The 27,588-nt window shown below is 31.4% G+C and overlaps 2 protein-coding genes across 10 annotated transcripts; one reads left to right on the top strand and one right to left on the bottom strand.

The window, feature by feature from the left end:
• Positions 1-950: 950 nt before the first annotated feature.
• LOC148622238 (uncharacterized) lies at positions 951-22,693 on the top strand. 9 transcript variants are annotated; one of them, XR_015920608.1, is made up of 23 exons: positions 951-1,008; positions 1,526-1,596; positions 2,508-2,593; positions 2,801-2,838; positions 3,263-3,845; positions 4,171-4,244; positions 4,867-4,938; positions 5,153-5,293; positions 5,711-5,833; positions 6,148-6,219; positions 6,920-7,053; positions 7,265-7,366; positions 7,630-7,716; positions 8,273-8,386; positions 8,683-8,863; positions 9,349-9,495; positions 10,566-10,651; positions 11,462-11,532; positions 11,914-12,020; positions 12,608-12,749; positions 13,356-13,442; positions 13,634-13,787; positions 22,370-22,693. XR_015920608.1 is itself a non-coding variant. In XM_088571934.1 (22 exons), the coding sequence occupies exons 2-22, from the start codon at positions 1,573-1,575 to the stop codon at positions 13,635-13,637; spliced, it is 2,475 nt and encodes an 824-aa protein (XP_088428060.1). In that variant the 5' UTR covers positions 951-1,008; positions 1,526-1,572; the 3' UTR covers positions 13,638-13,931. The 9 variants fall into 9 exon arrangements, 8 of the variants coding, with proteins under 8 accessions (XP_088428060.1, XP_088428068.1, XP_088428063.1 ...); XM_088571934.1 differs by lacking the exon at positions 22,370-22,693 and having other exon boundaries at positions 13,634-13,931; XM_088571937.1 differs by lacking the exon at positions 22,370-22,693 and having other exon boundaries at positions 960-1,008; positions 2,415-2,593; positions 13,634-13,931.
• On the bottom strand, positions 16,816-24,209 carry LOC148622237 (uncharacterized). The gene is made up of 3 exons (XM_088571943.1): positions 23,434-24,209; positions 22,160-22,249; positions 16,816-19,250 (listed from the first exon to the last, which is right to left on the bottom strand). Exons 1-3 carry the CDS (start codon positions 23,915-23,917, stop codon positions 19,087-19,089), a joined length of 738 nt encoding a protein of 245 aa, XP_088428069.1. The 5' UTR covers positions 23,918-24,209; the 3' UTR covers positions 16,816-19,086.
• Between the last annotated feature and the right edge of the window lie 3,379 nt (positions 24,210-27,588).

Here is a 27,588-nt window from a genome sequence, read left to right as displayed (position 1 = left end):
TTGAAATCATCACCACAGACGTTTTATGGAGCGTTACAGTGTATCTATATGCACCATGAGAATCGACTTGTTCAACGTGTCGTAGTTTTCCTTTCCTCATCCGTCTACATAGGACTTGACTTTTTATGAGCAGCTCGGAACTAACCCTACAGGTGCACCTGCTCCATGCCCCCAATTTTTGGTGGAGTCCGAGTTGCTCATGTACTTTTGTTGCTTTGTACATATTATTCTGGTTATTTTATGTTCTTTGTTGTGTGTGTCTGTTTTCCATGTCTAATCTATGTCCCTGGATTACATTCTTTTGATTTCCGCTAGAATATTGGTTCCCTTGATTACCCTTTCTCATCAGCAGCATTAGAATCAAATATTTGGAAAGTTTATTTCTTAATCGTAATAGTAGCACAGCAGAATACATTTGTTTTTTTCAACCCTCAATGTGGCAATTTCTTACGCACCTGTCATCTAGATAGTACGATAAATGACGTACAAAACATAAAACATGTAGGATTACAATTACCAAAAGATAAACAAAATATATAAACTTTTTGCAAAAGAGATATTAATGTATTCGGCACTATATATTTGTACTGGTAATATTTGTTTATAAGATCAACATAATTTCTTTTGCAGTCATGAAATTATGTGATATAACAATTCTTTTTCATAATTTATTCATGAATGTATGGAAATAATTCGTTTAGTTTGAAAAAATATATCCCTATATCTTTAAATAAAATGCTTCAACACTAGTTATGTCAAGATGAAGTTCGGTGGCCTATCTCAATTTTAAAGCAGTCTAACACAATCAGTTCAACGTACCAATATTTATAATGTTGGTGCCTTAAATTTTGAAATGGTTGCCCTCTTTCATATTTCACTAAAATTCGAAGAAATATTTTGAAAAGCTTGTGAGTAAACCATATATAATAAGCTATGACGTCACGTATAAAGTTTATAAACTATTTTAGGAAATAGGAAGTATAACTTAAAAACGTTATGAATGTAATTGTAAGTTATTTTCTTCTATAAGATATGTAATTGCAAATTTACATGTGGGTCTAAATGTACATATTAAATTCTTATGAAAACATATCGAAAAAAAGGCCAATTTGATAATAAGTTACTTATGATGGGGAATTAAATTTTCCACAAAAACGAAAGTCAATTGTCATGACTCATGTTTATATTCAAATATTAAAGGAAAAGTGTAAATATGATATAGAGCAATCGACATAAGATAAGCTAAGCTACTTCGGCTGAGCAAACAGCAGAACTGAAATCAGACCACGCCATTATATGTTAAATCGTTGTTTTCTGTTTAAGTCATGTCTTACGCGTAATAATATTCATTATTTTAATTTTATTGACATGTTAATATAATTGAAATATTAACGCCATTTTATCGTTATAATTTAACATGGGGACTATTAGAACATTATATTATTTTTTTAATGCTTTCCTATATCATACATGTTCATATTATATAAATTTTTAGTAATTCTAAGTGATTCCTTTTTTATTCAAGTGACAGTTTTCCATTATTTAACTTGGAGCGGATGGAAATAAAATGAAATGACTTCCGTCATCGAAGAAACGGTAAACGTTTAATATATATATAAATAAAAACAAAATCACAAACGAGAAGACAGCGTTTTCATGGGTTTCAATATGACCTTTGACATCAAATCTTTAGTTAATCTTTCGGCAATTTTCTATACCAAAAAAAAACCAAATTATGTAAGTTCGGACACACCAAAATTAAAACAAATGAAAAACAAAACGTACAATAAAAAAGAATAAAAAACGAACCCTAGTCGAACTTAAGTGTTCCAGAAGGGTAAGAAGTCGTTGCTCAAGATAAAGTACGGTGGAAGACATCTATAAGTTTTAAACGTGCAATTGGGGGACGCTAATCATAGTAAAACACTATAATGAAAATTCTATTGGTCAGTAATATCATGGTGATGACAATAGTACTTAAGTACTCCTCCGTCTAAGAATCAGGCAAAATGTGTATAAGGTGTGGCACAGGAAGAAAAAATACACAGAGATTTTATTGCATTATCCAAGTATTTATACCTCGAAACCCCAAGAAATCACTGTCAAAGTATTTTTAAAGTTTGCCTTTTTAAAACATTGATAGGTCAAATTTAGTTTAAATTCACTAAAATTTTCCTGCACGTTTTCCTTATATAATCAGTCAAAACATATCTATGTCACAGATGCTTCGGGATAAATTTAAATAGCTGTTCAGTTGTTTTCTAGATGTATTGAATATATTTAAGGCAAAAAAAAAGAATTGAAAATTATGATGTGCCATCCATTGCCTGATTCTTACACAGAATGTATTTAATAGTATAATATGAATAAGTCATCGAAAAGAATGATCTTAATGTGCAATTATTTAAATTTAGTCAAAATATTGGCAGACACTATACATCAGTTATCAGATGATTTGACGTTTTTGGTCACTCGTCAGTTGGGGAATAATGTGCCTTCTTTTAAAGATTGAAAATATCAGCGTGATGCTGGACGATGTAAATGATAAGCATCAACAGATAAAAAACAGAATTGAGTCCTCTAATACAACTAGGTTAGTATTGTACCCATACATTATGGATTAGTAATATTATCTATATAAATATGGTTAAATTTAACCTCGGGAATATTTGTGACAGTATAATGTATGATTCTAATTTGAAACCATTTTGTTTTAAGAGAGTAGTAATTGTCTTATTTATAGTGTTTAATAATCATTTTATTTTATTCTATTTCCTTTGAACTTTGATATGTATTTCAGAAATAGCATGCTGTCTATGGGAACAGAGAAAATAAAAGGTTTGTTAATGTTGTTTTTTTATAATCAATTGCATGTTTATCTTTTTGTTTTTTATTGAAAAGATCGTAGATGAATTTTTATGATTTGGATACCTCATAGACTGGAACGTTACATTTACTAACGATCGTCGATCACTTGTCTGGTAGAGTAGACTTCACATTCGGTATTTGTAGATATGATACCTCTATAACCTATAAAGACGTGTTTTACTTGACTTTACAGTTAGTTATTTTCTTATGCATTAAAAAGCTTTCATTTTTTCGATTTATGAAATGAAATAGAAATTTTATTTTCGGGTATTTAAAAAAATAAATTGAGATTTATAATTGAACAAAATATGTTCTTCTCCACAAACACGTCAACACAATCCTGCATGACGATTCTCAACACAATTGGGTGTTCAATTTTTATTCTAATGAACAGATTTTGAAAAATGCGTTGCAAAGATAGAGGAAAGAAAACGACGCAACTCGACCACACTTAAATCATTCCTAAGTATAATGAAGTCAATATCAGATAAAGTTGATACACTTGCTATGCAAATCCACATTCCTGAAGACACTATATGTATTGAAAAGCAAGAAAACGACAATAAACCATCTTATGATCGTAGAAAAGAAATAACTAAGCAAAAAGAAACAATTGAGAAAAGAGAAAATACTCAGATTCATTCATTGGAAACGAGAATGGTGACGAAAAGCCTCAAGTTGGGAAATGATATCAAGAAACTTTCACCAAAACCAACATCACCACCGAAAAAGTCAGTTAATAACAGTCAAAGAAGAATCCTCAAGCTACAAATTGATACATCCTTACTTCCTCCGATTAAAAGGTCTGTTGATGGATTTAAACGACGGACTACCCATGATAATTATGACAATAGGGGTTGTTTCTTCAAGAAAGCTGAATGTTTCCAAGGTAACGTAGTAGACTCTGCCTTACAGACACCGGACAACCAAACCTTAGAAGATCCTCCTAATATTGTAGTTGTGGAACCTAGTGGCAGGTATCATTATGTTATCTAAAGATTGGTTTTATTTAAATTTATCTTTTTTTTAATAATAAATCTTTAAGTATTAATCATAAGATATAAATGATTTACTAGTATATTGAAAGATTTCAAGTCTTTCTAGTTGTTTATAACGTTTAAACGTAAGCCTTCTTCGTGATACAAAACTTTTTAAAGCTGTACAGGAACTTGTCAACACCTAGACATCATAAGTAGTCGTCAATATCAAGTATTTTATATAGAATTCATAATAATTATCATTTTGAAAGATTCGAGCAACTATACTTTGCACTCGTCATGCTAATGTTCCCCGTGTTTCCAGTTCATCCAAGGACAATATTCCTGGGGCAAGGATGCCGTCAAGGATGATGACGATGGCTGATATTGCTGAAAGAGGTGGGTTGTTCATCAATAATAAAACTATCATAAGACGCTTAATGTACATTCGTTATATTATTCATTTATAATGCTAAACTTGATTCGATTAACTGTTGAAAGGATTATTTTAAGGCAAGTTTTGTCGATCTCCGTCTTTATGCTAGCAAACATGAGCATCTCGAAGGGTAATGTTTATGCAAAAAATTTATGCATCAATAATAAAACTATCATAAGACGCTTAATGTACATTCGTTATATTATTCATTTATAATGCTAAACTTGATTCGATTAACTGTTGAAAGGATTATTTTAAGGCAAGTTTTGTCGATCTCCGTCTTTATGCTAGCAAACATGAGCATCTCGAAGGGTAATGTTTATGCAAAAAATTACGATGCACTTTTTAAATGCCTCGAGTTTAAATGGGTGTTTAACTGCTTATTTTCTCTGTTCTATTTCGTTTTTAATTTCAGTATATATCATGACTTTCTTTTTAGTTGTGCATGTTTTTTGTTTATTTCCGTTTTCTACTATTTTTCCAAGTTTTTTTTAACCATAAAAAATTAACCATCAATGTATATATCATATCCAGTATCTAAAAAATATCTTTGTAGGTTCCACGTAAGACACATTTTTTTTTCAGACTTTGAAGGTAAAAAACAAGTTCGAAGTCTGATGGAGTGGCATCAAGTTTTCCTAATGAATGAATTGCAAGGTATCCTTATTTAATTGTTATTGTTATCAATAACAACACAGAGTTCTTTGAATTGTATTGTTGTACATGCCATTTTTATTTCAAACACTAGAATTTATCGATCAAAGAACCCACTTCTTTTCGTTTCATCATAATATATGGACAATTACCTGATTAAATTCAATATGAACTTAACCTTAAAGCAGTATTCTGCTATTTTAATTTATCATTTCAGTTGCTTTTGGAGGACTTGTGAATTCATTGACACAAAGCGGCGGACGTGGCCATTATTACATGTTGTTGTTAGATGTCTCCGACAGCATGCGTGGGGAAAAATTCTCCACTATGTTGAAGATAACTAAAAGCTACTTAGACGGTTCGTGACCCTTCAATAAAAAAAAACGCTTTTGCTCTTGTGTGCGATTTTATATTTAAACAAAATAAATGTCCATCACGTTCATTTGTAATAGTTTATCATTCAAGATTTTATCATGCTCAAGTAGACAATGATCTGAATATAGATCGGATTCAACAGTGTTTGAATTTGTGATTTCATACATTTTGTTTCAGTTTGATTGCCCATGCATGTCCTCTTCTTTTATTCTTCAGTTCATAATAAGTTTTTACGAGAACATTGAAACTTACTATTGCGTGACTTGAGTCATAATTAAATAATGATCAAAATCAGAGAATGCTTAGTAATTGCTTACCAAATAAAAACACGAACTAAATCTGATAAGATACATTGCAACATGTGTCAGAACTACTTTTGTCATTTACGTTTTTTATTCAGGTCTACAGCAAGTCTTCTCACGAGTGGGTATTCAAGACAATGTAGGATTGGCCTGTTTTGGAGATGAAACAAAGTTGATATTAAAACCAACTATTGATTATAACCAAATCAGAACAGCAATCGGTAACATATTAACTAAAGATTTATGTATATCGGTTAAATCAACATTTTGCAGCTGAAACATATTGCTAAATAGATCCAATAGAATGCAGTAGAATCCAAACTGTAATACAAAACAGCACATAAATTCCCAACATTTATTTTTAGGATTTGATTAAAGATATTTAAACACAATGTAATATATCTGCTGCGAATTAGGTTCTTATGGTGATGATGAGAGCTTAATCCATAAAACACGTGTACAGCATACCGAAATGTGCAATTTTCATATGATTGGTATTTTTAACCTAGGTACTAATTCAGATTTTTTTCTCTAGACAAGTTAAAACCTAGTGGTCCCTCACCTCTAGCAGCGGGGCTTCTAATGGCATTATCCGGTGTTTCCCATAGTAAGTACTTCATTTTGATACTTCATATTTGATTAGTTATATGTCTGTTGTTCAAATCATACCTCTGTTCTGATGGCCCTTAGAACTTAGAATCATATATCTGATTACAGATTTAAAGTTTTTTTAAGTCATGTTGTCTTAGTATTTACTGGTGTCTTCTCGAGTTTTCAAGGCTTTCGTGGCACTGCGCCTTAAAAGTGATTAAAATTGTATTATGAAGTATATGTTATAACATTCCTTTTTACTACTATTCGTTATGTTTGTTCCATTGTTACAGTCATGGATTGACATCATATCACTCTTTCAGCATTTCAGGTTGATTCACGCACTTGGATATAAAATGATTCATATATTCAGGGATATTTTGTGGAAGATTAATAAAAAAAAACATGATTCTAGCGGAAAACATAAGAATGCAATCCAGGGATAAAGACTAGACAAGGAAAACACACACAACAAAGAACATGAAATAACCAAAATAATACATAAAAAGAAACAATAGTAAATTTGCAACTTGGACTCCACTAAAAACTGGGAGCATGGACCAGGTAGAACTATTGTAGTTGCTTGAAAAAATACTTCATACTATTGCTCTAATCAATTTTGTAATTGGTTTAAAAAACAATTGAAAGTTGGTAGTACAGTACTGTGAAAAATAGTTTTCCTTCCTAATTTACATAAGTAACGTATGTTGTTTTAGGTAGTTCAACAATATCTAATCATGATTTTCAAGCAAGGATTATTGTGGTCACCGATGGCTTACCAACCAGAGTTGAAGCACCGAATGAAGAAGATAGAGATGTTTCTAAGGAACTTGCTGTCTCATTTTTATTGGTAATATTTTGTATTTCAATATGTTATGCTATGTTCAGATAACGCATCCATTAAATACCATTGATGTTAAAGCTGTACGTTTACATTTTTCTCTGGAAACAATGTGTCTAACTGAAAGACATGTCCTTTTTGCAAAATGATGAAAATATCTATATACCGATAACAAAGGTTGTCTACGACTAAATACTTTTTATATGTCTTTAAATTGTAGGGTAACAAAGACAGAGATGATGAAATAAATAAAGTGGTATCAGATATTTCTAACAGGGGGATAAGAGTATTCTGTGTACCTCTTGGTATAGTCACAACAGATGTAAGTTTTATTGACACTGCCACACCAATAACTCGAAATGTATAAACCGATAACTTGTTTATAAATTAGAACATTGGAACTATCTAACATTTCACTCTGAAAATGATGCGGAGGTTTTGTTAAGAACATTTTTAGTTTTTCAGAAATGTTTATGATTATCTATTTGTGATCTTCTGAATTTTTCGTAGTCATTTGATACGAAATATGTTATTTCATCTCAGATGACACCGTACTCATTTTTTATGGGATGTAATTTTGTGTAGGTATTAAAAAGGGTGGCAGAAAATACTTGTGGAAAGATCATACCTCCAGATGAGATCCACCGTATGTGTAGACATACTGAAATTTTGGTAAGATTATGATTTGTATCAACAATAATACCACAGATAGTATTATTGCAGTAGACTGAATGTAGAATGAAAAGAAAATAAACGGTTATGAATTTAGAATATTGTAGGCTATCTTTGTGAACGTTAAACATTAAGATGGTATCCATACATCATCGGCTTTTTATTCAAATACCCAATATGAACAGTCCACATTAGATGAGCGACTTTGGTCACCGAAACACTACTATTTTGTAACACATATTGGCTTATACACCTGCTTTAACGAAATCAATGGTAACTAATATTGTCATAATTAATAAATTGGAGGACTAAAAATACACGCAACATACTCTTTGTATTGCTTATCTGGAGACGAGGGTCTAAAACTACAATGGCTAATGATAAAGATTTATTTCTCTGCCATTTGTTAATTAACATGGCAGAAATAAAAAGCAGGAATATACGTTGTCAATTGATTTGTCCAGTTCAATTCATTCAAAAGGCCTGGAATCTCTTATTGCCCAGTCCCATCAGTACGCAGTGAGTAATTACTTTCAGTCTCTTCTTTAACTTTCAGCAAAATTCATCGGAAATAGCACATCAGCTCCAATGTTCTGCAGATGTAGATAGAAACATGGTCAAGTCAACAATACTTGCTGCTGATAGTGAACTTCAGATTTTAAATACTTATGTATGTTTAAAAACATTATATTCTGGAGTACCGGTTGGTGTGTTTGATCACGTTTAAACAATTGTAATTTATATACTACTTTAGTGTTTATATTTTTATATATTTAAATCGAGGGTATTTTGTTTTCTTATGTATTTTCTCCATCATAGTCATGCTTTTTGATTTCTTTTTTTCCTTAATCTTGCATTGACGATGTTTTCAAAAGAATTGTTTGGATTAGCCAGTTTATTTTGTTTTAAATCTTTCTTCTCTCTATTCAAAAATATTTTTTTTCTATTACGAAGTTCATGTTTTAGGATGATGTAACAGATAATGTAATGTTACTGTTAGACCCAAGGAGTCAGTATCCCGGAAAGTTTAGAAATCCGATAAATCCTTCTATACGACTTGGGACTCGAGTAAGACGAGGACCAAACTGGCATTGGAAAAATCAGGACTCAAATATGGCAGGAACAGTAATAGGCGAGGACAATGACGGTAATACATATAAGTACTTACCAATACAATATTAATGCCAATATAGCGTAATTGGATATTGTCTTGAAAGATTATAGAAAAAGGAAAAATACATAAACTGCGAGAAAATGTGTCACTTTACATCGTACTTCCTGTGTTTTTGATTCTAATTCTGCTGACAAGAAGCAAAGCCTTGGAGAAATGCACAGAATACCGGAATTTGCAATAACAGTATGAGTGGTATTTTTGCATTTCATTAAATATTTCATGTATTAAGCTATGAATATTGATTTTCTACTAGTCTTATTAATGTGTAACTGTTAAGTGGCTATGATATGGTTTCTTTAACCGACTGTGAAGTTATGTTGTGGTATTTCACGTGGAATGAAAACAATCCGAAGTTTGAGTTCGTACAAAAACGTAAGACTACTAACAAGATGATATTCCTCTTTATATGTATAAACAAAACACTGATCACAACAATTCAAGTTATTTTTGTCTAATAGGAGGAATGATATGGGTAGAATGGGATAGTGGTAATCAAAACCGTTACACCTATGATGACAGAAGACATTTATATGATATAAAACCTGTTAACGAACCTCGGCGACTTATAGATGAGATAATCGCTGTTGGTTGTAAAGTCAAGAGAGGTAACTCTTAGTTTCACATTATGTGCTACAGATTATGTTGTCTGTTTTTAACTTACGTCTGGTTTGTTAACGACGGGACAAAAGAAACAATCTTTCAGTCACTACTCATATTCTAATGTTAAATTGGCAATTATTAGAATACTGGTAGACTGTACAATAAAATGATTTTATGTAGAAAGAGTAATCAAGGGAACCTAATCTAAAGAATGTAACCCAGGGACAAAGACCAGACATGAAAAACAGAAATACACAACAAAGAACATAAAGTAACTAAAATCATAGATACAAAGAAACAAAAGCGAATGAGCAACTCGGACTCCACTAAAAACTGGGAGCATGGACCAGGTGCACCGGCAGGGTAAGCGTCCTCTGTTTTTTCTAGAAACACCCGCCGAGTTGCTCATAAAAAGTCAAGTCCAGGGTAGACAAACCAGGAAAGGAAAACTATGACCCGTTGAATAAATCAGTTTTCATGGTGCAGATGTATACACCATAACGAGTTCATGATGACGACCATAAAACTTCTGTAGTGATGACTTCAATCTTGTAGCAACATTACCCTGTTCCAGAAGCCTTTAGAGTTTTAGCGCGATACAAAAAGTCTGCGTAGTTTATACACAGACTGCAACGGTAGTTGATAAATAAAGCATCTTTGAGTCGTGAAGTCCAGGCAACATTACCAAACCCTCAAGTAGTATTTATGTTCTGAAAGGAAACTCCATATACAGGAGCAGACGGATGCTTAGACAAATAAATAAAAGAATGACAATACTGAATGATAAGTGGCTTCATGAGTTTTCCTCTTATGTCGAATTGTAGATGAAGATATTATTCAGGTTTATTATATAGTCTGTGGTGTCTTTGTTCTCATTTTTTTTCTTTGATAGATGCCATGTATTATATAACTGTGTAGTGTTTTGTTCAATTGCAACACATCATCTTTAATCATATAATAATCACAGGGTACTTATTAATGAAAACTTGTGAAAAAAATGCATATAAAAATTTTCGATATAAAACTTAAAGCAAAATTATAACTTATGAACGTATTTGCTACAAAAATGTATTAGGTAAGGACTGGAAGTTTGGAGATCAAGATGGCGGACGTGGCAGTAGGGGATCTGTATTGCGTGTTGAATCTAATGGCAAAGTTGTTGTAAGTTAAACTTAGGCTACAGGAGAAATTACAACTAATATGGTGAGATTACAGCGAAATTAATAAAATATAATTTGTTAAATAAGTAAGACTTAAATGACAAGCCTGTTCATATTTGAAGGTTATAGGTCTATGCAAATAAGTCTAAGCTGATGTAATCATCTCGCTAAAACCTCTTGCCTTCTCAAGGTAAATTACGATTAAAACATTTTCGCTACAAGATTACCTTGTCCTATTTTGTTGTCGAATTCAATTCATTTTAGAACTATAAACAAATAGGTCCATGTTGATTTGACATGTCTCCTATATTTATGGACCCGTACCTTTATTTATCAGTATTGTATAATGAAATGTACGGTAAGAAAAGTCTACTTTTTCATTTTTATTATTATTCCTCAAATCATAAGGTGCTTTAAAAATTCTTCTAATACATTATAAAGCTCATGTTTTGGGACAATGACATTTACATTTCAATCAAATGTCTTCCCCAATGTAATAATTTAAACCAGTACTATCGTTAAAAAAGATAGCCGACGCAGTGAAATTTTGTTCTTTTTACTTGTAAGTTTCTACATTTCATTCAAGAAAATCAGCACATGGTTTTTCCGAACGTCACTCAGTTATCAGTATTTGGCCAATCGGGGAAACAGAATTGCGATCAGGTGACTTGCGTTTCCATAGAAGAGCGTCCTTAAGATCAAAGGGTAAAAAGCGAAACTATACCAACTGCGTCGGAAAAAACGAATGCTTTAAGTAAGTTTGTTGGAAGTTAATTTAAGAATCAATCAGCATCTACCATTACGATTATAGGTTTACTGGGATCGAGGAAGACTTGGTGTGTATATGTTTGGTAGTGATGACATTTACGAGGTTGCAGTCTGGTATGTTTTAGCCTTTTTTAAACTGCTATTTAATAAATATATACGGGTTAGATATAGTATTTGAAGACAGAAATTTATGTTGATTACCAAACTTGTGTATAGTTATTATAAAAATCATTATTCCTCTTGGTTGTTTTGGGGAAATGGAAGTGTAATGGAAATGTAAAATTGTATGCCTGTTGTATTTCTTGATATTATATTTTACCTTATTTTCATTTCCCAAACCAATCAACGTCGCCTAAAACAACATGTCGTACCTATGTTAATTAGGCAACTGCTTTTAAATGAAATTATATACTTGCGAAACTATGCTTTTATCATGGTATAAAGGCTATATATAGGCATGTATTTTCCTCTTTTGGATACTTTCTTTTTGTACAGCGAACATGGAAGAACAATAGGATCTGAAGATGAAGATTGTGAGATTGAAGAAAAGGATAAGGATACATCTGAACTCCCTCTTATTATACCGTCTCATTCAAGAAAAAGTAAGTATAACTGTAATGTATCCATTTAAAGAATGAAATAAATTGATAATTCTTCAATATGCTATATTGTAAGATTACCAAAAAGTCGATAGAGAGATTTTAAAGATATTTACGGCAAGACAAAGACAAGAATATTTTATTTAAATTTAACCCCAGACACATGCGTGTACAAGAGGACATGATAAGATATTAAGGGTAAAAGTAAAGAAAGCTATTTTTAGCTTATGATCGTCTGTGCTGTGGTTGTTGAAATTAAATAGTTTTATTTATTTATTTATTTTTTTATTTTATTTTTTTAAGTTATTGTATTAATTATGAGATGATAGATACATGTTCTAACATAATGCAGTTGTTGTTCTGAAATGATGTTGAATTGTTGTTAAGAGGTTGAAATATCAAAAGGGAATTGAATTTTATGTTTTATGTATATACCTATAATATATTTGTATGTAATGATGATTTGTACAGTTTTATTTTTTTTAATCTTTTTTGTGTTTTTAAATGAGTTTGACTGAGACATTTTTCTGTTTGAATTTTAAACGAATATACTTTTATTCTAATATTCATCATCATCAATCCTCTTCCAGAAAAACCTGTAGCATTTAGTTGGAAATTTCAAGATAAAGATGAAAGTTGGATATCATATGACGATGAAACTAATGCTAAAATTGACCATGCATATTCTAGAAATCCTGAAGGAAAATGTATAATAGAAATAGACAAGACCATGTGAGTTGTTATTGTCGCTTTACTTTTAATAATGATTCTCTTGTAATTACTAACCCAAATGTCGGAAAAAAAATTACAAAATTTTGGATATTAATAAAAAAATGTGTAATTGAAATAGACAAGACCATGTGAGTTGCTTTTGTCCTTTAACGTTTATCTAATAAATATTCTCTTGTAATTTCTAAACCCAATGTTGAAAAAAAAGTGTGTTAATTTTGCAAAATTCAAAGTTCGTATGTGCATGATGACAGATGAAAGCCACTCCTATATTATTGTTGAGATTTTTAACATCCTTAAAAACTCTACTTAGGAGTCTCGCACGATGATTAATATACTTTCAATTCCTCAAAAACTACAGAAAATAATTTTGAAATTTTGGATGATTGTTGGCGAACATAATATGAAAAATTAATTTAATTTATTTTTGTTTATGTGGCTATTCCTTCACGAATAACTGTATTGTTAAATGTAGTCTAGTACCCACTTCAATGTTTGGTAATGCAATTAACTAATTTGATACAAATCTAGTTTTTTTTGTTTTTTTTGTTTTTTTTGTTCTTGTTTTTTGTTTTTTGTTTTTGTTTTTTATTATTTTTTTTTTTTTAGATTTTTGATAATGTTTACCAAAATGATACAAGAAAATCAAACAGACAAAACAACAATGCCTGTAAGACGAATTGCTAAACTTGGAAAGTAAGTATTAAAATTAAAACTTATTTTTTAACTTAAATGTTCTTTAGAAATTCTCTACTTTCTTTAATAAAAGATTTGTAGGAACTTTATATCCAAGAACACGATTCAATTCAAAACAGGTTTTTCTGCATACAAAAAATTTATAAATCAATGTATGTGTTCTATTGTATCTTTGTTTCTTTTGTTTTCAGATAGAAACAACAATAAGCTGTCGTCCTGTAATCAGATTCAGATATTAACATCTAATTTGAATAACTAAGTAGTGTTCAAATAATTAAAACATTAGTTCATGCTGACTTATAACCAGCAAATAATCCAAGCCTGTTGATATGGAAAACAGAAATTGTAAGCAGTAAAATCATTTGTTATAGGAGGGTTTAGGTAGGGTGTGGCATGTGTGGTTCCTCCAGAAAATTAACAAAGCACAAGTTGAAATGTGGGAATCAATGTCCATAGACGTGAAGTTATTAAAATATTTATAAGCATTGATTCTTTCATCATTTAATACATGTAAATCATCAAAACAATCCCGAAAAAACACTCAGCTTGGTGTCCTGCTGCCCTATCACTTGGAATCCTGGATCTTATTTTGTCCTGCTGCCCTATCACTTGGAATCCTGGATCTAATTTATCTATAAATTTTATCGTGACTATTCATTTAAGAAAGTAAACATTTTGTATTTTCCACCAAATGAACCACAAAAAAAATGTTCAATTATAAAGGTATAAGTACATACATATATTGTGATTTTGTTAACGTTCCATTCAAGTAAAAAAAAAGAAGGTGTAATTTTATAGAAATAGTTTCTTATTGCCAGCCAAAGAAAAACAGAAAACAAATTAAGGATTCTTCTGATACAATTTTTAAAAAATAACAAAAATATATAGCGGATAAATTGTATTGTAGAATAAAGGGCACCTTAACCTATAGTTGCACCTTAATACGACCGTAGGGGTCGAACCCAACAGTTAGGGCAAGTACGGACATGACATGCAAGGTTGATTTAACAATGCATTTGAATTGTGGTTATATGTTTCACACAGTAGGAGTTTCTGAAACAGAATGACAGTGTTCATAGAACTTTTAAATTTGTTACAATTTTCATAATATTCTTAATTCAAATATAGATCTCGAAAGAAGTTAAATAATTTTTCGGTTTTTTTTTAGCCCAAAGTCATTAGGCTAAAGCTTAATAAATTGGTTAAAGGACTAGGCATGACAAGACCCATATCTGCCCTCATGCCTCAAAACGAATTGGCATAACAAAACAATCAAAGAATTCATAGAATTCAATTTAAGTTACCACTAAGTTTAATATTGGACTGGAATTTTGACCAACATGAAAAAGGAGTTTAAATTGGAACATTTTACAATGCAGTAAGATAAAGCATATTAAAGAAACCATTTGAATTAATCATATATTGATAAGAAAAAGGCTATCATTAGGAATTTTTTTTTAAAATGCTTATTTCTGATCCCCATTTTAGTCTAATTATGAAACGATTATAACCCCAACCCCCAAAACAAATTGAAATCTTCAGTAAGTAATATGAAATCTGTGGATCTAAAGATCCATCGCTGTTAATCAATTATTGCGCCAAACAAAAGAATTTTTATGTTAAGTCCTTTTTAGACTACTTATTCCCAATTTTTGAAATTAGAGACTTATAAAGAAATTATACGCTTTTCATTATTGATTGAACAAGAGGATAGTGTAAGTTTCTTGTCTTTTTTTGGCCCAAATATTCCACATCCATCAAAATAACATTTATGATGGTATGGACCCGTGTACTTCGATTTTAGAGACACATATGCTTTTACTCAAGTTATTGTATAGCCAACAGGAAGATTTTTGTTTCTGGTACCGTATTCCTAAATAGTTCAAATAAGAACCTCTAAAATAAATCTCATATTATTTTTTGTGGTACAAGACATGAGGAACATTTATAGAAAACCAAAGTAATTGCTAGAGACACCAATTTCTAAAGATATTAACGAGGACCAGGAGTACACTGCAGTGCTATACCATTATACGTCCGCAGGTTTTTTATGCTTTTGTTTGTTTGTTTTTTTGTTTTGTTTTTTCGTGTGTTTTGTTTAAAAAGCACATACTTTAGAGGTGTTAATATTCATGTGACTTACAACCATGCCAATTAACAGCAGTAGAACTTGTCACCAAGGCCTAAAGACAGTGGCATACTTTTTTTTCTTGCAACTGTGTTCATTGTTTCTGTCCATAGTTTTAAGTGAGCTAAGTATCATTCATCTTTTTACAAGTATGGGCTAAAAAGGGGTCAGAAACAAGGAATTTCATGAAGTCCGGACAATAACGGTTACTGTGAATAGATCCCACAAGTTGTCATACACCAAAAGGAAGGCTGGGAAATTTTGGGGGTTATGATTTGGACCATTTAGGAATTAGTGGCAGAAGAGAGGAAAGAAACAAGCGCCTGTTTGATGTCACGACAATAACTTTAATAACTTAATCTGTAGATGGATCTCTTTGACATTATACCAAATGGTGCTATACCACAAAAGGCTATGATTGATTATGTGGGATATAACTTGAACCTTTTGTAAATGTGTGGCCAAAAAAGACGCCAGAAAACAAGCATTTTCATGATGTCTTGACAATAAGTTGAGTAAAAGTAAACTTGTCTCCTTGAAATTGTACTACAAGGTGCCATACAACAGAAAGGATCGCTGGGATCGATTTTGGGGGTTTGTGGTTTGAATTGAACAGAATTGAGGGGCCGGAAACAAGCATTTTTTCTGTTTTACTGATACTAAATAAAGTAAAAGTGAACGAATCTCTTTAAAATTGTACCACAAGGTACCAAACCCCACAAAGGAAGGCTTGGTTTGATTTTTGGGATTGTGCTTATAGAGGAATGAAGAGCCCAGAAAGAGGCTGCATTGATTCTGGTCAAATTCTTTTGCTGTGTCAAAATCCAGATTTGTACATAACTGAATGGTGTTCCACACTTGTCCAAACTGTTTCACTTTTACATTTCACGTACAATCTATATAAATTTTACCTCAAAAGCACAACCCCAAATGAAAAACTAAGAGTGGTTATGTGATCTATAACACTTTCTGAACAAGAAATAAGAGAGTTCGGTGGGTTTTTGACATGCATGAATCATCTCCTGTCTGATTTTTTATATAAAGACTGCTACTTAGGTGAATGCTAATGAAAGAATTACCCCAGGAATAAGAACAGAAGTAGAGGCACCATTCATCTTAAATATAGAGCAAGAACTTAAAACCAAAAAACTTCAGTTTATGTTTTAAATATGTGCTCATTGTACATAACATGTACCTTCCAAAAAATAACTCTGGCAAGCGAAGGTTTTTGTAACAAAACAGATAGTTAATATCAAGGTTTATTGCATTGCAATTGTCAAACATCAAAATATATAAACATTCTTATCATTTCAAAAGTACTATACACATACAATGGTTTTGTGGATAAATAAGCAACAAAGAGATTCCTATATACAATCAGATCTAAAAAAACCAGATAATTTGGGACTGTAATGTAGATATTAATAATTAAAAAGGTTGAAAAACTTGCCTTTTAAGAACTCTGTCAACAATCAATTTCGGCTGAAAACTCAGAAATACATGCATTATTGTAAACTGAAATTTCCATGGCAAGACCTGTAGGGCAAATATTAAATTGTCTTCTAATATTTTCTTTAAAGAACATTATTATATGATTTTAGAAAGATATAATATAATCTAAGAAAGAATCATGAATTTAAACTGTGGAAAAGTAAATTAGTCACAGAAACGACCAATAATATATGGCTGGAAAATTGCAACTTTATGGTATTAATAAGTTATAAAGACATATCCAACTGAACCTATGGTTGGAACTTTTTTCTAAAATAGTATTTCTATGTAAAAGCTATTAATGTAAAGATGCTGTACACACTAAAATATATATAAAAATAAACATTTCTTATTGATCAGTAATTGATGAAACAATGGCTGTTATTTTTTTTACATCAAAGCATCCATTCTAAACAGTGTAATGGTTTATAACATAACTACATATTATATATAATAAGACTGTAACAATACCCTTTGTACAATTAAAAGTGGGTAAACTTTATTTGATACAGGTCTAAATATACTTATTCTGACAAAATAGCAGCAATTCCTGAAATTGTACATCAATTCCTAGAACTGTAATGTTTTATGGTAATACCTGACATGATACAAAACGAATGCCTACAATGAGGAATAATTATGTCAACTGATATGATATAAATAAATTGAGATTTAACAGGTTTAAAAATCACAGAAAAAAATCACGTGAATAAAAATATCACATTCTCACAATAACTTACTAACAAATAGCACTCTGTACAATCACACAAGGAAAGATAACTCTATCTGAGATGATACAGTATTAACAGATCTTCAGGTTATGAGACAGCAAATAAATATGCATTCCTCCGGATGAAAAAATAAAATCAACAAAAAATGCACCAAATAAAGATCAATGAAAAAAATGTTACATGTATTTTCCATGATATTCTTATATTTTGGTGAAAATTCACTATGTTTTATTTACAGCCTTCCAAGATGAAGTTCTTTTATGGCAACTCAAATGTAATGGTTGCATGAACAATGGCGTTTCTGAATTAACACTTGTTAGAAGTAAATAAAATGTTCATCAAAGTAAACTTTTCCCACAGTGACAATATCAATTACAAAGTGGGTGTACCAAAGTCGCTTGAATACATGAAACAACCAAATCCAAGAAAAAAAATTTAAAAATGTATCATTACAGTGCAAATAAGCAAACAAAAAAAACCAAAAGAAACACATCATCTCTGACCAAAATTCAAACCATGCAAAAGTTACAGCAAATTATCCCATGAGTGGAAAATGCAAGAACATGTACAAATGTACCTTGAGCCTACAATTTAATAACACAATAATAGGTAGTTAACTTGACCTAAACTTTGGAACTTTTACTATAAACTTAAAAGAACATTTTTTTTATTAAAATAAATGGCTACAGTTAAATAATCAGTATACAGTATAATCAATGAAAGCAGTAACCCTGAATTAATAGCTTACACATGGTATGAATGTCAGAAAAAGCTTCTGGACACTATCAGATCACTTATAGTACAACTGGCACAAACTTGTTTAATAAATTGTCATGTACAAGTAGCTTGGGTTATAACTAAGTAACTTCATAGACTATCTCTTTGAAAAGAAACCTATATTATTGTCAAAAGCAGGTCATGTTTCAGAATATATATTAAAGCTTCTGCCAGCAAAACATGTAAACAGCTTACAGAAAATGGAAATTCATGTTGACCTTAATAAAAAAATCTCCCTACTATTCTGCCTTCATATTAAGTCATAGCCCTATGGCATATTTCAATTATATCCTAGTACAACAAAACAAAAACTGAGATTTCTTTTTTTAAACTGCTTTACTGGAGCAAAATACTGGGAATTTAAACCTGCATCCAGAGGTATCAAAACTAACGTTGCCCTTAAACAACCAAGCCATATTAAAACTTACAAAATCAGATTATGTACATATACCTATTACAGATGTGAACTAAACATAAAAAAACAGCTCTTGAAACCCTTTACATGGTGAAAGGTAAGTTAATCTCTGGTAACAGAAAAGGTAGGAATTTCATGTGTCACATTTCTTGATCTTTTCTTGATCATGGAAGGATCAAAACCTGGATGTCGCCTGGCATGTTTGTTTAGATGGTCACTCCTCATGAACCTCTTGTCACAAAGTGGACACTCAAATTTCTTCTCTCCTTCAAATGAAAAAGGTATCATTTACTAAATTACTAATATGGGGATTACATTTCTAAATATCTTTTCAAAAAGGTAAATACAAAAATTTTACTTTCAAGCATTTTCATGAATAATTACTTATCATGAAATTTGTGAACATAAATACATCACATAAATAAGTACAATAACAGCACTGAAACAGTTCCTATGTTTAAAGAAAGACTGTTTTAAACAATTTCAATTCTTTTTATATTTTTGTTCAAATCTATGATACGAGACTAAAATTAAAATTAATGTAAGTTCGTTTCCCCTTACCCTACTGATCCATAAAAAAATAATTTGATTGAAGATTCTCCAACAAGATATTTTTTAATTTTCAAAGCAACATTTTTCATTTCTTTGATTGTGGTTTTTACAGTATCATATGAACTTTAGGGAAACAAAATATTTTCCCTACCTACCTATCATAAGCTAGGAGCTTGGGTCGAATAAGGGGAAACTTAACATTATTTAAAGTTTGGCCTCAACATCTATAGAAAAGTTAAGTTTTTTTTCTTTCTATTGTTTTCCCTAATTCAATTTCAGTATTAACATAATCACAGCATATCTAAATTCACTAGTATTGCCACTAAATTATTCAATTAAATATGTTATTACATGTAGGGTGGCAAAAGTTTAATGTTTAAGCCTATTATATAAATAACATATAGCTAATAAGGTGATAGAGCAGTTTATTGCCCAGAGAAAATCATTTTTAACCCCAAGGAATACTGCTCTGTCACCATCTATGCTATATGTTATTAACTTAATTATACTGAATGTTAACAAGAGAGTAATAGATGAAAAAAAAATCTCCCTTTGGTATTAAACCAACCAAAATACAGCAAACTGATAATAATGTTGAATGATAACATATTTTCAATTGCAAACTTTCATTTTTTGTTACTTTCAAGCTTTTTTTTAAACCTTGTGAAACTGTTTTCAATTTCATAGGGAAAGACCAAGACCCCTATTATATTTTTATATTTATTTCTTTATAATAAACATGTAATTTGCACCTGCAAAAACATTCCAATATATTCATACTCAAGGTTCTCGATAAGGTGTGTATATGCGGCTTACAAGCAAGAAAAACTTGCTGGATGTGCCAACTTAAAACATTGTGAGTCCCCACAATGCCAGCTGTATCCTAAGTAATTTATTTAAAAATCATTAAAACTATCCAAAAAATTGTGGAAAAACTGTTTGTTCAACATTTTTTTGACAACCGAACAACCAGAAGTTTACAAAGATATTTACACATGATGTTCATCATACAATTTCTTTTACCAAGTATTTGATAAAATATTGTAACAAATAATTTTAAAATGAGTAAAACAAAATTTTCACTATGAAATCTGTTCAGAACTGGATTTTTTGTTACTTGTACATCGTTTCACTTTTGTAACATCTCAACTGCACAATCAAAACCAGAAATACTTCAGATAAATGTTATTTTACTTTACAGTTGGCTTTTTTCTTTGGGTCTTCATTTAATTAAGGCACTAAATTTATTGTTTGAATTAGGTTTAAACCAAATAATGTACAGGAACTTGATCTAGTTATGGCTCAGTCTAGGTGAAAGATGATTATCTCTTTACACACTCATAATCAGTAATTATGATTGACTTTAATTAGGTGTTACTTGTTTCTTTTATGTTTAACTGTGAATACTGCAACAGAGTTAGACCTAGTCACAAAGGGGGTCAGTCTAACTGATAGATTTTTACATAGTAATGGTGATTGTAGGGCTTGGGGTGACAGTTTGAGATTAGACAGAGGTCAAATTTATTAAAACTAATGTTTTAAGTCCAATTTTGAATTATTTGAGGAAAGGAAAGTTGCAATATTTTGTTGAAACATTTAATGTCTTCATATTAAAAGGAAAAGATTTATTTCATATATATGTACTGATGTATCAGAAGTGTCTTTATAATTAAATGAGGTGTTTTAACATATATTTTAATATACATGTATATGTATTAAGATACAATGTATATTTAGTATGAAAAAGAAATTAAAAGCCTTACATATAAATCAACAAAGCAGAAAGCTATTTGTGTAACAATTTATTAGGTCACAAGACCAGAATTTGCATGATCATGAACTAGCTTTGAAGCCACAACTGTACTGTAATGTGCATGACCAACAATTGTAGTGAGATATGGTTTGTACGATTGTACATGTATGTAGAATAAGTACTGATGTACACACTAGAGTAATGAATGTAGCTTTCGAACTGGTTTAAAACCAAAAAAAAGGGTGGAACCCACCAAGTTCATCTGGGACTCTCATTTCCAAAAAGTGATGAGACTCACCATGTAAATATCCTAGTGAAAATCCTGTTCATACTATAACTTGGTATGAAGTGATGGGTGGGAATTATCTGAACTATTCAATTGTCATATTTCATATTTACTGAATGCAAGCCATTTTATCAAGTTTTTCAAAGGGACATAACCCACCAACACCTGACAGTAAACATTTTTCTTTTAAACATTATAAATATTTACACTTCAGTAAGTAGCTAAATTGTTTGAAATAATTTATTCAAAAGTAACCAAGTATTTACCGCTGCTACAATAAGTCAAATATTTGAATTTCAAGTCCATTGCTCCAATCAGACAGTAAACTAGTCCGTCAGGTTGGAAGGTTACTTCCCTTTGCTCAAAATTTTAAAAAACAAAGTCAAAGTCGTGAATATGAAAAAAGCCTATTGGACACTTCACAATTAAATATTACTCTGGTAGTTACATTAAAAATATAATGCTTGCTGTTGTTGTTAAAAAGTTTAAACTTGTAAAAGTTGAAACATCAGAAAGAAATATAACCTCAGTTTAAATCCTTATCACCCTGTGATCAGTTGTTGCATTAAAAAAAAAATCAATACCTGTATGAGTTCTGATGTGTCTTGCCAATTCATCTGATCTTGCAAATCTTTTACCACATCCAGTCCATGTGCATAGGAATGGCCTCTCACCTGGCAATGAAAATTACATAGAAGATTATATTTTTTGTAAATGAACATGTTATCCCCTAGCATTCAAAAATTTCTTAAACTCTGGAACAAGGAGTTTACCCTCATTGTCTTCCATTGCAGATGACATTGATGAAGTTGTCTACGTAAACAACAGGAAATGGGTATGAGGAACATTTCTTGAACAGGATAAGCCATTCTGGCCTTTACACAGAAGTAACATAACCGAAATTCGACAATTAATCTACTGTTCCTATACATAGTGGCAGTCTGAATTTAGCATTAGAACATGCACTGGTGTCATCCTGTGTATCATCTATGAATATACTCTAACCCATCAAACGATCATGCAAATTCAAATACATGTTGCATGCTGCATCAATTTCTAAGAAATTATGCTGTTCCAATCAAATATGTGTTAGAAAGGGAATTTAATCATGCTGTCAATAAACATGCTATGTAACTTAAATCATACTTTTTTTGACATTCTTAAACCATATATACATTGTATGTAGCACAAAACAATTGAACAGATTTTAGAAAATCAATCTACATGTAGATCAGGACTGTAACCGGAATTTTTTTCAGGGAAGGGATTGGAACCAGTTATCTGGACAAAATTTTCAGCTTTTAACATGAAGTTGGAAACCCAAGGTTGACTATGCATAGTAACTGTACAAAGTGTAAACAGCAATGGGTTTCTGACAATGTCTCTAATAGAGCTCAACCACTTTTAAGCTAAATCAGATTGAGAATCGTTTTTAATTCATCTTTTTCACTTTCAAAGGTAGGGGAAGTCTTAATCTCCTGAACTCTCCTGAACATATATATGTAGAAAGAGGTAAAAAGATAGCTATTATTTGTAATTTCATTCAAGGAATCAAAGGGCATTTTATAAATTTTTAAATTGAAAAAAAAAATTAATTTGAAAATTATATTATACTTGTATATGGTTAAAAAATGAACTTTTCCAACTTAATTAGTACATGTACCATATCAGAATAAGATTGGGCTTTTTCTGATAAAATGAGAAACAATATTAATTTTTACTACCATTGTGGTTTTAAATTACACTGAGTCACTTAGAGTTACATCAATTAAAAATAATTATGAAGAAATACCATATATGAAAACAAAACTCGATACAATGTACATGTGGGTCACGCCCATCTGTACTAAATATATACCTGTGTGTGTTCGGAGATGAGCCTTTAAATGTGAACTTTTTCCATACACTTTATTGCAGCCTGAATAATAACACTTGTGTGCCTTTTTAGGAGAAACGATATCGTCATCGCAGTTATCTTCCATAACCCACGTCTCAACTGAGGTGGGCGTGGTCGCTTTCGCACGTTTTCGAGATCGTCGAATTTGGTCGTTTTTGCTATGGAAATTTTCATCTTGCTTCAAAGGTTGAAGTGGCAGAGACTTTGGAAATGACTTATGATAATCATGATCAGTATTTGCTTGACTGTAACTACCAAAATTAGATAATACGCTGGCGGCGGTTAACAAAGAACTATTGTCACTTCTCGTTACCAAGTCAACATCTGGGATATTTGAATCAGCTGTTCTTGTTCCTGGAGAATAAACTTTGCTCGACATAGCGACAAGACATTCCGCTGCAAGATTGTCATCAAAATGATCACTACATTTCTCTTCTAGTGTCATGATGAAAAGTTTCTATATAGTATGAACACCCATATACTATGATGTAAACAATGATCAACAATCACAGCCGAGTTGGGTGACTTAAATATTTTTGTATGATCAACCTTTCCTCGTTTTTTGTCTTCGTAATCGCATCTTACACACGTCCACGGAAGATAAGAGTTCTTAATTCTTCCAAAATATTTTCACACATATCATTTTCCACGATAGTTGTGCAATGTTTTCGTTTGTACGCTCACACAGTGCTACCGCGTGCAAGAGTGGGCGTGTCGCCTACCGGAACTGACGTAAAGTACCCTTTCATTCAATCCATTGGCGATTTTTCTTTGACCCGCGAAGTTCTAATATTGTGAAGGCATCGGACAAGGATTACTTGTAGGAGAGACATAAATAGAAATCGGTATATAGTTTATAATAAATTACATTTCTTTTATAACTGTAGTGCACATGGAACCTCTTATCATATATATCAGTACAAAATAGATCGACTCAGAGAGTTCTTCGTGATGTAATCACTTACAGGTCTGTGATTTGGTTTTGGTTGGCAAAAAATCCATTGAGTGGCATGGGGCATCAACTTTAAATCATCATAACTTTTTAATTTTTAAAGATAATTAAAAAATTCTTTTGGTTCCTAACATAGCCAATAAAATTATTTTTATCAATGGAATTTTTAAATAAATATTCAGTAATTAGACTGTGTGTACATAAAATTCTAATTATAATTTTATACAAAAATAGACTTTACATATAAAAATCACTACAAATTTATTTTTCAAGTAAAAGAGTTATAAATTCACATACATAATATGAATTATTTCATCTCAATGAAACATTTTACAGAACCAAAATTGGATATAAAATAACAAAGTTATAAAGTTTTCAAAATTTGGATTCTAATCATGAAATTGTCAATTGTTTATTAAGTTGTTTATTTGCCAACCAATTTGACACTTAGTGATATGCAAATTAATGAATATGACATCACTAATGAGATTGGCGAACTCTCCTATATCAATCATAAAAATCCATAAAAAGGGATTTTCATTTAACCAATTGATTGACTTTTCTTATCGACATTGTCGCATTTCATCCTTAAATATACTAAATCAGAGGTAAACAGGGGCGGATCCAGGATTCGAGTTGGGGGGGGGAGGGCATTAATTGAATTAAATGCCGTGCAAAGCCAGGCAAAAATTATTATGGGGAAAAACTTGTGAAAAATTTTTTCTTACCGATTTAGGGGGGGTACGCCCGGTAGGCCAGTCCTTGGATCCGCGCCTGGTAAATAGAACTCCTATAAAATATCGACAAAAAATACCGAAACATGAAAAAGGAGACATTTATAATCCAAGTACACGACCAGAACGCGAATCAAACAGGTAAACAGAGGCGATCTATATACTTGTACATGCAATAATGCACAGTGTAGATAAAGGGGGAAAATGCAATTAAATTGCATATAAAAACAGGAATTTAAGATCTCCTGTAGGCACTTGCAATATGAAATTCCATGCACTAAAAATCGTGAGTGACACCATTGATGTGCCCCGGAAGGGTAAGATAGTATCAGTTGTTCCCCAAGTGATGCCTCATGTTACATGTGAATATAACAATGATCGGTCAGTGTCAATCTGGTAAGACAAGATATGTCTCATCTGTGAAAATAGAAATGTTTCGATTTAATACTCATGTGTCATCTATTTATTGTAAGGTCTAGAAATGAAGCAGGTTATTTTAAAGTGTGCACCACGGGCATGAAGGTTATTTCAAATAGACCGAAAAAATATAACAGTCATTCCTTATAATTTTATTTAAGTACCAAATTCAACCAGTAAATCATTAAAAAAGTTTGATGACGTTACAGTCATTACAAAGGTTGGTATATGATAAACGAAATTTTTTATCCAATCAGAAACCGTGTTAGTTCTGAAATTAAATTACTATATAATAACTTCTGATATTTTATCGTCAGCCTTATGTACACTTAATTTTTAAAATACCAATTTCAAATTTACAAGTGACCATGACCACATATTAAAATTAAAAAAATCTTCGCAGAGCGCAGTATATAATACGACTGCGGTGGTCGAACCATGAACAGTAAGGGCAAGTGTGAACACATTATGTTTAACACATTTAAGCATAGGGACATATAATTCATTATGGACACAACAGCTGGTTTTTACACCATATTGCACAAAATTTGAAATTCAAATAAAAAATTTTAAAATCAGACAACAAATAAAAAAGACGATTTTTTTGGTGTGGTCTCTTTGAAACCTTATACCTGGAAAACCACAAGAGATCTGAAATCTGGGTGAAAATGCAGGCAGGTATTTTCATAAGAAATCCAATAAACAAATTTGAAATCGGACCAAAAATTAAAAAGTTGATTTTTTAAGGGGGTAGCCCCGTTGACCCCTTACAATTCAAAAACGATCTAATACGCATAAAATCTACTTGATACACTAGTTTACCAAAATTAAATAAGGAACACAATATTAAAGGAATGATAAAAAATCGAGAGGAAAAAAACTTCTACATGGGTCTTATTATAACACCTATTTTACCTTTTTTGGCCCCTTCTTCTAAAACGGTAGGGGCCATAAACTTCATATTAAATAGGAAGCTTTCTTTAGTGGATAATCAAATCATATCAAAATTTTATAACAATTGGTCCACCATAACTTAAGTTATCTCGATAACAAATTGTCTACGGACGACGACAGCGCAATGCCAATGGATTGCCATATAAAAATGTCATACATCAATCGATTTCTGAACATTTTATTTGACATTTATCAACAAATTATATTTATAAAACTGAGTTTTGATAAATAAAATCCAAGTCCATGTACCAGATACGCAGTTAGTCTGAACTGGAACTCTAGTCTCATATGCCAAATAAAATACGTGATACGACCGCAGAGGTCGAACCCTGAGCAGGCGTGGCAAGATGGACACACTATTCAAACTTCATACAGCTTTGAATTTTGTCATTTAACGGGGATAAAAAAATGACTACAACCGAAGTGATCACTTTTTGGCCCCTTCTAAGTCAAAACCTGCTAAATCAACTCAAAAATCCTGTGGGGATATGGCACCTTGTGGCACAATTTCAAAATGATCTGCGGAACAATATCATAGTCATTCCTACACTGAATGCTTATCTAAATAATGTCCAACCTTCCTTTGGGGATATGACATTTAAAAGAGATCCAGTCAATTTGACTCAAGTTATGATGCCCAGACATTAAAAGGCAACGTAATGCACGTTTTACTTTTCGTAGTCGTATAAAATGCATCGATCAATAATATGAACAATGGTCTTGATCATGATCATAACAACATTAAATGCTTCTCAGAACCATGCTTGATACGACCCCAGGTTGAACCCTTAACAGTCGGGACAAGTATAGCACAACATTTAAACCTAATATAGCTCTTAAATATAATTTGATCTGGATTTAATGTTGCCAAGAATTTGAATAAAATTGAAAATGGTCAAAGAACTTTAAAATTTGCTGTTAGACACAAGAAAAGAATAATTATACAAAAAAAATGGTCTGAAATATGAAGTGCAACAAGACACGCTTATTGCACGTAGACAAATGCACAGCCGCTGGTGAATTGAAGTTGCATTACATACAATATCTAACAGCCCTCCA

The sequence above is a fragment of the Perna viridis genome, chromosome 3 (assembly GCF_037379345.1).
Source record: "Perna viridis isolate PV_CMFRI_1.1 ecotype Kerala chromosome 3, ASM3737934v1, whole genome shotgun sequence".
NCBI lineage: Eukaryota > Metazoa > Mollusca > Bivalvia > Mytilida > Mytilidae > Perna > Perna viridis.
This window is presented reverse-complemented; position numbering and strand designations above follow the sequence as displayed.

Bases quoted from the DNA above. Each gene is read 5' to 3' on its own strand.
- LOC148622238 (XM_088571934.1), top strand. From the start codon at position 1,573: ATGACTTCCGTCATCGAAGAAACG. The intron at 4,939-5,152 runs GTATCCTTATTT...TTATCATTTCAG, and splicing joins CCTAATGAATGAATTGCAAG to TTGCTTTTGGAGGACTTGTG. The intron at 7,054-7,264 runs GTAATATTTTGT...TTTAAATTGTAG, and splicing joins TTGCTGTCTCATTTTTATTG to GGTAACAAAGACAGAGATGA.
- LOC148622237 (XM_088571943.1), bottom strand. From the start codon at position 23,917: ATGACACTAGAAGAGAAATGTAGTGATCATTTTGATGACAATCTTGCA. The intron at 22,250-23,433 runs GTATATATTTAG...TTTCATTGCCAG, and splicing joins TCATCTCCGAACACACACAG to GTGAGAGGCCATTCCTATGC. The intron at 19,251-22,159 runs GTATTGATTTTT...TTTCATTTGAAG, and splicing joins ACACATCAGAACTCATACAG to GAGAGAAGAAATTTGAGTGT.